General features: G+C 28.6%; 1 protein-coding gene across 2 annotated transcripts in view; it reads left to right on the forward strand.

Moving 5' to 3' along the window:
* Window positions 1-13694, forward strand: part of LOC136979908 (SAM and SH3 domain-containing protein 1-like) — a 133647-nt gene that overhangs the window by 84768 nt on the left and 35185 nt on the right. For both annotated transcript variants that reach the window (XM_067275941.1, XM_067275942.1), the window contains one exon: window positions 7503-7858. In XM_067275941.1, coding sequence (XP_067132042.1) covers window positions 7503-7858 — 356 coding nt within the window. The remainder of the gene's footprint in view (window positions 1-7502; window positions 7859-13694) is intronic.

The raw sequence follows: 13694 nt of genomic DNA on the forward strand, positions 1-13694 counted from the left end.
GTCAGGTCACGTGCAACATGCCAGTACCGTAGCTGATTACCAGATCGTTGCTCTTATATCGTAGCTTGCAATATATCTGACATTATGAGCAATAAAACTTGGCAAATTTGGTGTTTCTTTGAGCAGAAGAGCAATGAATGTGTACAGTTGAAATGTCAGGCTACTAACTTCATTATACATAACACCACATTATTGTATAAATTAGTTTATACTGTACAGGTATATGGTATAAACTAATATATATATATACAATAACATGGTGTTATGTGTAATGAAGTTAATATATACATCATATATTTATAATATATATGATGTAAATTGTATAAATTGGAGTGAAGATAGAGAATGGTCGAAAGTTCAGATGGAATGGTGTTAACTTTTCTTGTAGCGTTATATAAAAAGACTGGAAAGAAGAAAATATTTTAATAAATTAATAGTTTATCTATTTTCTTCTGATTCTTTTTATTAATTCTTTTCATGAATGAAATAATATCTAAATAGAGGATGGTAGTGATGATCCTGTTAATCTTTCTAACTGTCCAGTATCGATCGGAAACGAGATATGTCTAAAGAATACTTTTATCTTCCAGATGAATTTTTAGAGTATTAACGAGTCTGAAATTGTAACGTAAATATCATCCTTGGTTTTCGATTTCAGTATATGATGACTCCCAAGGGCCAGTTAGTGTCATATTCCGTGTCTAAAGATGACTTAACGGGGATAGAGCTTCTCTTTTGCAATCAGATTATTCAATCAATCCTCTTCTAGTAACAGATTTTATACTCTAGCGATTTGGAAAGGAAATACTTTCCCCGATCCGGATAGTGATCTGATGTTTGCATTAAAAAAATAAATGCAATCTGTGAATAATTACTTGATGTATTAGATTCTTCCTGTTTATAGTTACAATCAATATTAATATTTTTCTTAAATATATGTGTTAAGGATTTATTAGGAAGTGTGTGTTTGTTTAAAACGGCCATAGCTCAATAAAATAGTTTATAAATTATAAATTTGAAACAAAAATTGTTAAAAACATCAATCAAAGTCCAGTTGCGGTTTTAAACACAAGTGATCTAGGCTTTAGCTTAGGGCTTCGCGTTTTAAGGCCTCATACACACATAAATATAGGCTACTGTCGATAATCCATCTCTGTCCGGTACTTGGAATTCAGTAAGGCTCGCAGTTAGGATCCTCGAACTTGTACGGTATCAAGTATCGTGTGATACAAGTTTTACGTCACATAAACTTATATAAAAGGGGCCTCGAAAGACCACGATAGAGGCGTAAGGTCTCGCACAACAAAACTGTAACTGTCGAAATTGGATACAATTTATGTAATTCAAAATTCGAGAACGATTTTTAAAAAAGCAATTTCTTGGTGTTAATAACATAAAAAACTTCTAAATATCAGATCACGTGGCTTAATTACATTTTAACAGGAAGTTCAATTTGGATAGGATTATTTATGTTTTGCTTATTAATTATAAGAATATATAATTACAAAATTAGCGTACAAGCAATCTTAGAATTTATAAAATATGTATAATTAGTAAAAGTCACCAGTAACGTTGAATTGTAGAAATTTGTTAATAAAAAGAAGTGAAGGGGCTTTCTCTTAAATTAACTAGGAATTTTCCAGTTAACAATTCAAATCAACGTTGTTAACTGAAGAAACTCAATTATTTTAAGCGGAACTTTATAGCAACTTTTACACACGGTGGCATGTTATCCTGTGGGTAGAATGGACGATTGCCTGGGGCCACCACCAAAAGGGAACCCTAGAGCCTAGACAATCGCCCATTCTGCCCACAGAATCTTTTATAAAAAAAAAATTTCCTCAAAAAACTCTCTGAAAGAAAAGTGTTCGATGTCAACACTGTACGTGAAGCCCTCTAATTCAAATTTGCCTGGGCCCCATGAAGCTTCTATAAAACTATGTTTTTCTATATTAAGTAGAAAAAATGATCATTTTTAGAAATACATTTAAGATAGCTTACAAAATTTTACATAATATTTCCTACCATTGTGCATGAAGATAACAAAAGATTTGTAGATAAGTGTTATAGATAACACTATAACAAAGAAAACAACCTCCAGCGAATAACAGTCATTAATAATGCTCCCTTCTTTACATCTTAGTAGCGTGATTGTCATTTCCACTAGATGACTTTGCATAATTTCCGATTTTGATATTAATCTGGCGGATAGACCGGATAAAGAATGACGTGGCGTCATTTCTCACGTTACTCCACTATCTACGGTTGGCCTACGAACGATGCATAACGATTCTCGACCACTCACTCTTACGTAGCCTTTAATATAAATATTCCGTTGTTGTCATATTCAAAACAGTTACACATTCTTTAATAATTATATTTTATTTATTTTCATTAGCTTTTTATTTTTCCATTAAAATGTAAGAAAAGTCATGAATTTTGAGACAAGTTTGAGATGTATCCTGTTGGCATCGTAATGGTTCGACTGTTTGACTATTGCCACGCTCCAGCGATGGACTTTTAACCTCGGATCGTAAAATAGCTGATATAACGAGAACCTACAGAAACAAAAGAAGTCATTCTTTCTCGGCTGTCAGTCGAGTGAAGAAATACGTTGCAGTTCTGGTTATAAAATTCTTTAATTGGCATCTGATAACACATCATAATTCTTTTAGTTCATTTTACTACCATTTGTTTTAATTATGCATTTCGAGTGAAAGAATGTTTTAATTAAGTTATCTAGTATACAGTATAAGTTTCTATCATATAAAACAAACCTGTTTAACTGGTGAATTGTTTACTTTTAAATTACAAGTACAAAAACATTTAAGTATGGCTGTTCAGACTTTCGTTTGTAAAGTTTTTCAATGGTCTTGTAAGACATCTCTTCGCAAAACTTCATATTTTCTAGATTAAATATGGAAAGTATTAAGTTTTACGAATACCTCACGATAGCTTCTTTTTACGCGTACCTTAGGTTCTCGAAATAATTCAATATGGTCTAGCCTAAACCAAAATTTAGATCACCATTTTATGCCACCCATCCTTACCATTGGGCAGATAGTTAGCTACTGTTAACCGTTGTTAATTAATGTGAAAGGTTATAATGCTTAGACTAGGCTTTATCACAGAAAGAGCCATTTAGCCCCGAGATATGGACCTCAAAAACATTTAACGAATTATTCGTTCCGGTACATTTCTCGCGCATTAAAGGAGAAAATACTTGTTTTTTTAAAATCAAATTTCATTATTTTTTTAAAAAATATCATTTTTAATGTTTTTTTTTTCTTAATATGACGGGTCTCAAAAAGATAAAATGGCCCGAACCTCTCTCAAAGTCTGAGAGGCCTAGTTTAGTGTAAGATAGACGTTAAACTAAAGCTTAGACCTTGTTTCTGTAATTACTTAGTGATTATTTATATCATAGGTATATTCTATAATTGAATTTTTATTTCAAAAATGACAGTTTAGTTCGTGTACAACGAACTAAAATAACGTGTTTTTAAAAATTACTTTCGTTATATATTTAATTAATTACATTAGTTAATTTTGTTATTTGCTAGGTACAAAACTGTATATCCAAATTAAAATTAATGCAAAACAAAATTTCTATTCCATTTAATAACACGAGATAGCAAAAGAAATGTTTTATAACGTTAAATTTATTTTTTTATGTTAGCCTACTTACTTTTTATTTTCTGTACGTTAAATTTTCAAATTAATTTATTATACCTTTATCATTATCCGGATGTTTCCAGTCTTAATTTTTAATTTTCATAAGTAAATTTAAATCAAACAAAAATTATATTCTACGAATCATTAAAATAAATATAATTTGATAATTTATAAAATATTTATAAGGCATTAATATTTTATATGATTATTAAAGACGTTTTAGTATCTTTGTAAATAAAATGCTTTCTAATTTATAATATGTCTCAAGTGAGACACAATGTCAATCATATATATAAGTCAGTTGTAATGCTGAATAGGAGTTATAATGTGATGAACTAACTGATATTTTTAAGTGTACGCATCAACACATTCAGTTTTATTTACTGTAGCATTCATTGAGTATTTTATTTCTGTAATTTACTTACACAAAAATTTTAAAAAAAAACATATGTAATGTATTGAGGCTATCCGGGAAGCAATAGATGTCCTCCCATATGTTTCAAGGTCTTTTCTGAATTAAGTCGATTAGACCACTGTTTACTCTGTTACTAAGTCCCATTCATGGCATTATGTTTTCGTTCTTGTAGATATGAACGAATAACAATGATTTAAACAAGTTATTCAAACATTGACGAACAATTACTCTAATAGTCTAACTTAGTTACGAGTAGCTTTAATAATTTGTATTCATTTCGTCGCCATTGCAAATTATTACTTTTAAAAGTTTTTTTTTTTTTGGTTAACATTTTCTTTTAATTAGGTTTAACAATAAATATTTGTGCCTAATTATTGTATTTGTGATTACAAGTTGTTTATTAAAATATAGAAATTATAGTACTTTCAATTTCGATTAAATTTCTTCATATCAAATTATGTTTAAGCAATTCCTTACGTCACCGTATCCGACACGTTTGACCTTGCAATTTGACATACCTATTCGTGCATCAACATTCGACTTGTATGATACAGTACCTCGAAGTACTGCACTGTACGTGTTACCTCTAACACGTAAAATAATAAAATTCTTTTCTAACGTTACATCTAGAAGCATCGTAATATAGCCTATTGCATAAAGATCTACAATGATAAGCCTTAAACATCGGAATAAATATACGAGTACATTAAGAAACAAGATTTAAAATACGGAATACGTTTAGGTTCGCAAGTTTCTGTAATAAACAGTTTAATTATTAATACAGTAGCGCAGCCAGCAATTAAGTTTGAGTTTAATAAAATTATTATTTTTTGAAGAGTTGTAGCGCTTTGTCCTCTTCGCTACATTATTTTAATAGTGCCCAGAGCCATATTTTAAGAGATACGTGCATATTGAAAATCGAAAATTTTCGCTCTTCTTCGTTAAATATAGATGATAGTCGACGGAAGAAATAGTCAGTTTCTTTTTTTTTAATTATTATTATCGTTTTTATATTCCGCGCCAGATAAATAATTTAATAGGTTGGTTATACATTCGGATTTCTGCAGGTTTTAATATGGCGATTCCAATAATATCGATCAAGGTCAATACCTGTACATCGATCTAAATACTGTATAACTCTCCCTAAAAAATTCAACATAATGGAACTTTGCAGGTCGTAAAATACACATTTTATAATAATTTTCCTCATTTTAAGATATTACTGACTCAAATTGCTAAAATATTTATTTAGTTTTTTTTTTTAATTCTAAAACCGAAGAATAGTGGAAAATATTCAGCATTACGTTTAGCATAAATTGAGATTTCTTCATAAAATCCATTTCTAACTTTATAAAAACTCAAAAATAGGTTTTAGTAGACCCTTATGAGTATTCGAAGCTTGTTTACCGATATTCGAAATTATTCATGTGAAAAAGTTTTCTTGAACTAAGTTAATTTACAAACGAGCACACTGCGGTTTTCGGGCTTCAATTTTTAATCATATTTTAAATTTATTTAATTTAAATTATATGCTCTCCGCCTCAAATTAATAGTGTTTTGCCCCAGTACGTCATACTTTTCCCGTTAGCAGTAGAGTCGTGCCGGTCATGTATCTAACTCCTTTCATGGGAAAATTATTTAAGTGAAATACGTGACTTCCGATTTGCATTGGAAGTTCGTATATAGTTAATCGGTGCCGCCTGCCCCTAAGCTTTTCATATCTAGTTTCGGCTTTCATCTATCTGACTCAGTTCTCGAGATTATGGAAGAACAGACAAAGAGACGGTCGACAGTGGGAATTTATAGGTCTACAATTTTTACAAATTGCAGCCCAATAAAACTTTACTTTCTACTGTCCTTAGAAATTGTATTGTCGTTTTATTTTTAATTGGTTTTCTTAAAGGGAAAAAAATTTTAGAAGAAACAATGTAGTTAAAAGTCTCTCATTTATTATTCTCCTGTAAGAGTTAATTTATAAACGACTTAATTCTGGTAAATTAATTTAAGAAAAAATTAAATAGCTGGCTTGATACTTAATTTAAATAACGTTTATGAAAGTGTGTTTAGATAGAAACAATGTTGCCTTCTCTTTTCAATGAAAATTTGAGGATAATTATTTGCGAAAAACGTAGCTATTTTGCTATTAAAAAAAAAAATCTTTTATAGGCCCATTTAGAGGAAATATTAAGGCCTCCAGTATATAGAAGCACGTAAAATTTAGTCTTTTACATATATATATATAAAGATACTATGTAAATGATTCAAAAGCTGTTTTTATCGGTTATATTTACCTATTTTTGTGGTTTTCGGGAGAGAGGTAAGGCCCCACGTTTATGATTGTCCAAGCCCCTTTTTCACTTCTCTCAAACTCTGGTTATTTGGATTTTATTTTGTTTTGTATTACATTTTAAAAAGTTTCAAGTACTTTTGATATTTATAAAACGATTTTATAGGTCTGTTTCGTCGTTTTTTTAAGAAAAAATAATAATAATTTACGACATTTCTATACGTCTATCTTTGAAATTTAGTAAGGATTAGTAATGCTTGTCGGCTTTAGTAAACTGCAATTTTTATTTTTGCCTGTTTTAAAATTGCTGCTGATGATGATGGATTACTTAATAATCTTTTTTATCTGATGTTAAACAATCGTAATTGTCTCATAACTCAACGTTTATATTCTACAGAAATTTTTACGAATTTCTTCCATATAAAAAATATTAAATCAGCCATTGCTTGCATTTAGAAAACCTTCAGAATAAACTTGTGTAAAGAAATTTCTCTCTCATTTTTTCCACTCGCTGCCATTTTTTTCCCTTCTAAATGATAGCGGAAACGGAAATAAATCTTTAAAATAACGAATAAATAACGCAACTTATACTTAAAATTGTACTTTTGTACATACATTTATTTGAAAAAGTATAAATATATGTTGCTGCTATAAACAAAACCTTCGCTATTCAGACGTGTCTCTGTTGTAAAGTTGGTGTTTTGGTTTTCGAAATGAGTATTCAAATGGATTTACATATATTTCAGAATTAGTAACTAGGTCTATATTATCACAGACGACAATTTAAATTGTCGGTCTTAAAAAAAAAATCTTAAAGACGTTGTACGCGTTTATTATTCCACCGGTTCGTAGCCTACATACTGCTGATAGAGACAAATGGTAGTTTCGGATACTTTATTACTCCGGACAAGAATACCGAGGTGAATTGCATTAATAACGAAGTGGACCAACAACGAGTCACGTGAAGCTGTCAGCTGATTAATTTAATAGAGTCGGCAGTAACAAGAAATGGCCGACAAACAAAAATCGATCATAATACTCAAAGACGCGTTAATGAGATTCTATTTTCGGCAAAAACGAGTTGCGAATAATTTAACTCTTTCATTTTTTCGAATATCGTTGCAGAGATGACGACTACGTGCGTTGGTAATCACATATATTACGAACCTCCAGACGATTTAGATTGGGAAGTAGAAGATATCGTCGAATCGAAACCCACCGAAGTCAGAGCCGATTTACGTCCTTACACACCGGAAGAGTTCACTAGCGCCATTCTTGCCCGGTCGTGTGCTGCGGGAGAAGGAGAGGGCGTGGCTGCAACTACTATCACAAATCAGACCAGTGGGGCCTTACCTACTACGGCCTGTTGCGGGCCCACTATCAGAGAAGAGAGCAAACACGCCGAATGCGACTACGCTTCATCGCCAATCATGGGTCGCAGGTGTAAGGGAAATATCGTCGGAAGATTAAAAAACATAACGGTGAGCCTTCTTTTATTATTTTTTTCTATTATTTTTTCGCGAAATTTGCGCATAATTTAAGAACTGTTGACGGTGGTAAACGTTTATGTCGGTAAAATTATATGATTTTTTTGAACGGTAGAAGTAATTTCCGTATAATTTCCGTGTTTTACGGCATATAAAACGCAACTTTTATCCAGAAAAAGGCTAAAAAGATTGCCGGCGTCTTATATGTGATGTTTCGATCTCCGGTAGGCTAATGAATTTCCCAAATAAACTATAGGTAAACATATTACTCTTTTCCTGAATATTTGTGCTGAAAGGGGTGCGTCAGCTGATTAATTTAATATTTAATATATAATTAATTTAATATTAATTATATAATTTTATTAGTTCGTAGATTAATATCTACGAACTAAATACAAACTTATATGAGGTAAAGCATGGTAACAAGGCTGTTATTTATACATCGTTAAAGAGTTTAAAAAAAATTAAAATAATATATTTATGGAAAAAATCTAAATTTTTAACATACAGACTTTAATATTTTAAACACATGACTTATTTAATAATGAAATATTTACTGGATGAAAAATGTTTTCTTTGTTGTTTATAAATTATTGATTTTGTCTAGTTTTTAAAGATATTTTATTAATTTTTAAGTTATTACTGTTTCATATACATGCTGAATTATATGTTATAATCTTAATATTTTCAGTATTATAAGAATATTTTATTCATTTTTTCCAATATCTTTCTGTTAGAACTCCATATCAACACTTGCCTTGTTAATGCATCATTTTTACTGGTTTTTCTTTTAACTCTTTTTTCCCTTGCTGGTAATAAGAAGGGTCTATAAAAACTTTTTAAAAATTTTTTTCATGCCCATTGTGGCTTTGATCGGGCCAGATACTCCAAAAAATTTGGGCCAAACTGCCTATAAAAATTTAATAGACTTTTATTAAATAAAATAAAATCTATTCTGTTAAAAAGTAAGTAATAAAATTTAATCCAGACTTTTTACTTCACAAAATTCCCTGCTGTCTGAATTTATATTTATCATCTGTGTTTATTTTTGTTTCATTGTAAGTTATAAATATACTCTATGAGAGCAAAGTACAGTTCATTATAATGATTAATTGTCATTGATAAAGTATCCTGTTTTGTTTTCTGGCACTAGTTATTTGATTCTTACTTAGTCAATTAGGAGTCAAATAACAATTCTTAAGATCATTATTATACTATTTGATTTTTTTTTTTTTTTGTGTGTGTGTTTATTCCGTAGCAAGGGTTATATTTATTATACTTAATTTTATTTTTCATTTCATCAAAAATTACTCATATTAAAAATTGTTTTAGAGAATTTTTAATTTCATTGTTTAGTGTGATGAAAATTTAATTATACAGTAATATAATTTAATGTTCAGTTTATATTTATGTAGCTTTACTAAATTATAATTATTTTAGTCTGTGTATGTCTATTTTTTATTGTATATTTTTATTTTGTTTGAGAATTGATATATTTTATTTTGTTTTTTGTCATTTTAAATATTTCACTGATAACCACACCACAATAGAAACCTTAAAATGCAGTGATATTTTTAATTTTTGAATGATTTTGGTCAATTTTTATCAATTTTCTTCCAGATAAAATAGCAATGAATGATGGTTTTTATTCAAAAAATATAGAACAAACATATTTCTGATGAATAAGATTTAAATATTATGATCCTAGAACAAAAAATTTGAAATGAGAGAATGCCAGATTTCTAAATAATACAGTAATGAATAAATATGCAATGATTGAAATCCCATAAAAACACATAAATGAATATGAACACCTAAAAATATCTAAAAATGCATAAATGAACTGAACAGATAACAAAAAATATAGAATAAATACCAACAATTATAAAAATAGAAATAAAATTAAAAATATATACAAAAATGCTAAATAAGTGAATGTATGTTTGGTAATTTCACTGATATTGTCTAAAGCAAATTATTGAATATTGATATCATTATATTTCTTGAAAGCCATAAAAAAACAAATAAAATTTTTTGGTACAGATGATATAGAAAATCTAGCTATATTTATTAACTCAGTAGCATATAGTATCTCCTCAGTAAAATCTAGAATGGTTTGTTATTCCTCTTATTGTCTTACATTATCATATTTTAAAATGTTAAAATAATAGAAAATAATTATTTTAATATTAGTTATATCTCTCTGAATCTCCCACAGTGGCATAATGTTAGGTATTGAGCAAATGAACTGGGATTGATTTTCAGTATTGGGTAGTTTCTGCCAGTTGTGATCTGTATAGATCTGAGATCCATCCAGTCTCCTTTTTGATTGATACCTGGCCGAAGTAAAGCTAGTGTAGTGTAGATTGTTCATCCTATCCACTTAAAAATCATAAACAGGTAGGTCATAATCTCTTGATGTATAAGATGTTCAAGGAAGGTAGAGAAGTCATTGAAGATGAACCATGCTCTGGTACATCATCTACTTCAACTGATAAACAACACAATACTCAAGTCAGAATTTGGTGCTCAGTGATCATTGTTTAACAGTTACGGACTGACATTATTGAACATGTTTCAGTATCGTTTGGATCTTGGCAATCAATTTTAAAACATTATTTGGTCTTATAGTGTGTTGCTTTTTGAGTCATCTCAAAAATGTTGAATTTTTTCCAAAAACAAGTGTGTTCGAGTGGCCAAAGAAATGCAGATCATTCTTAAAATGCATCATTATGGGTGATGAAACATTATGACAGCAAAATGGCTTAACAACCTAGTGAATGGTGCTTGAAAGATGAAGCAAGACTGAAAAGACCATGTCAAAATCATTTAAAAATCAAGGTTGTGATGATAGTTTACTTTGATTGTCATGGTATTGTGCATAAAGAATTCCTTCTTACTGACCAGACTGTCAACTAAGAATATTATTTGATTGTTTTGCATAATTTGTGCAGCAATTCATAGAAAATGACCTGATTTGTGGTGAGAAATGCAAAATTCATGAGTTTTCTCATTCATGAATTTTGCAGTATGGTAATGCACCTGCTCACAATGGTCTTGTTGTTCATGAATTTTTGGCCAAAAATTCAACAAATATGATTTCCACAAGCTCCACATTCACTTGATATGACACCATGTGACTTTTTCCTGGTTTCTTGAATAAAATTTCCACATCATGGTCACCATTTTCAGTTAATCAATACCATAAAACAAAATTCACTGCACATCCTGAACAGGTTTCATGAAAACAGCTTTAAAACATATTTTGAGGATTAGAAAAAATGTTGGCATAAGTGCATTGCAGTCTGAGGGAATTATTTTGAAAAGGATGAAATAAATTTTGATGAATAAATTTAAATCTCATGTTTTATTGAACCATTCCCAATACTTTTTGATCACAGGAGTATATAACTTATCTATAACTTGAATAGTTATTTTAGCTATTATACCTTTTCGTTCATTGAAGAAATAACATCTTACTAAATTCAGTAGTAATACAAATTTAGACACTCCCTTTTCAACTATCACTACGAACTAAATACTGATGTAAATTAACAGATGATGATAATTTATGTGTATTAATTTTATCTGGCATGAGATTGAATCAATCAATATCTATCAAAAAATTATATTTTCCAACTATGAATGAATTATTATTATTATTCTCATTATTATTAAATAAGAAGTGAAAATTCACATAAATGAATTTATATTAGAAACAGAAACTGTAAATTTAACTTATGAAGTAATAAACTCTTTCCTTCAAATATATTTTATAACAAATTAAAAATTATATTCTTAATTAATACGAACCAAATTAATTAATACTTTAATTATGCAGAACAGGCTCCCAATATGATGGTAACAACCTCTAAGAGGTCAGTTCATCTATCTGAGGTCAATGCATTACTAGGGGTTGTTTGGGAAAGTGGACTAATTTATTTATTTTTTTTATTATACCTTAAAAATATAATAATATATAATACTAATTTATATAACTTTACATTTTAGTGAAGTAAAACATGCAAGTTTAAATTTTGATTTCTTTAATACTAAAGCATTAATTTTTATTTCAATTTATATCAGTGATAAAAGAGGTCAGTAGATTTAATTTAATTTTAGAAAAGGTTGATAATCCCTGATGTAGAATATTATCAAAAATTTTTTTGTATAGTTCTCTAATAACATACACATATTTTCTAGGAGAGTGAGTGAGATCAGGTTATTAGATATCTCATCCAAAATGTTTATTCCTTCTGCAGCAAATGTAAAGGTATGGCAGAGAGTAAGATTCTGTTGGAAGAAAGAATTTTTCTTATCAATTATTGAACTAAAAAGATTGAAAGATTTTTTTTCCAAAAGACTGCACACTCTTTTGAATTTGAATTTCCATTGATTGAGACAAGATTAGTGATAACAAATAGGCTATATCATTAATGATTTGTCTTCATATTAACATTGGAAAAATACATCTTTTCAATTCTATAGTTGTCTCATCCATCATGCCAATAGTATTCCAACTATCTAGACTATTAAGGTTAGATGTGTTTTCTATAGCTAAAATGTACTCATGCCATTCATTCCTCTATGTCCATTATTTTTCAAGTCATATTTGATTTTTCTTTTTATCACAAATGATGAACTTACATAAATTTTTTGAAAATTAATCATTGTGTATTTTTTCACATAGCTGTGATTGATAGATTTACATGCATAAACATTTAACTCTATTTTAATTTTTCGAATTGAGTTTTCTAATTGTTTTTTTCAACTTTTTTCTTAATTTTTATATATATGTTAGTCCTCTTTGATCCTTTATTACCCATTCATTACTTTTACTGTATAAATGATGCACCGTAATTTGTTTTCTTCTTATTATTTAAAATTTGTTCTCTTAGTGATATTGAAGAAAATGTTTATTTTATTATTAACTGTTTTTCGTCCATGCAAATGAATTCCTGATGAATTACACTAAATAAAAATTTAATATTATGTTAATTAATTATATATTAATGTAATTTTTAGATAGATTTAGAATTGTGTAGAGAATATTAGATTATATTTTCCAAAATCAAGAAGTATATATATATATATATTTTAGAATGTTATTATACAAGTTTATAAACCATTTTTAAGTGGAAAAAATATGCAATATAAACTACTTAATGAAATAAACTCAAAATACTTTAATGGAGCACAAAACTAAAATTACAGCTAAAATACTTTGGAGCTACACTCATCATCATCAAAATTAATTTTAAATTTTGTGCTCCATTAAAGCATTTTATGTTGAATTCACTTTAAAATGATCTTACAACAGTTTTATTGCATTTTCACTAATATTTTAGGATATTTTAAGGTAAAGAATGCTATTTGTTAAAATGATAATTATTATAATAAAATATATAAAAAGTTATAAAAGATGATGAATTATCCAGTATAGATGAATTATGAAAATATGTATTACGTTAAATCAATAGAAACATAGGTGGGACTAGGAGAAAGATGAATTATACAAATTAGTAAATTAAGCAGTGCGTGAAAGTGTCTACAATGTTATTTCTTAATTATTATAGGTATCTTGAACAAAAATTCCAAACATTTTTATGATACTTTGTTATATTAAGTCAATAATTACATGTTCTGTACAATGTAATTACACAATATAAATTTTTGTTCTACATCCATGCTCAATAAAGTCTTTAAAATTAAAATGATGAAAAATTAAGGATGGTTTTGATCTTCCAAGAATTCTTTTATGTTAGAATGAGTTTAATTTTATTTAAATTCTTTCTATTTATCATTGAAACAATTAATAAAATGAGTCTAA

This window comes from Centruroides vittatus, unplaced genomic scaffold (assembly GCF_030686945.1).
Source record: "Centruroides vittatus isolate TY-2023 unplaced genomic scaffold, ASM3068694v2 contig_651, whole genome shotgun sequence".
Taxonomy (NCBI): domain Eukaryota; kingdom Metazoa; phylum Arthropoda; class Arachnida; order Scorpiones; family Buthidae; genus Centruroides; species Centruroides vittatus.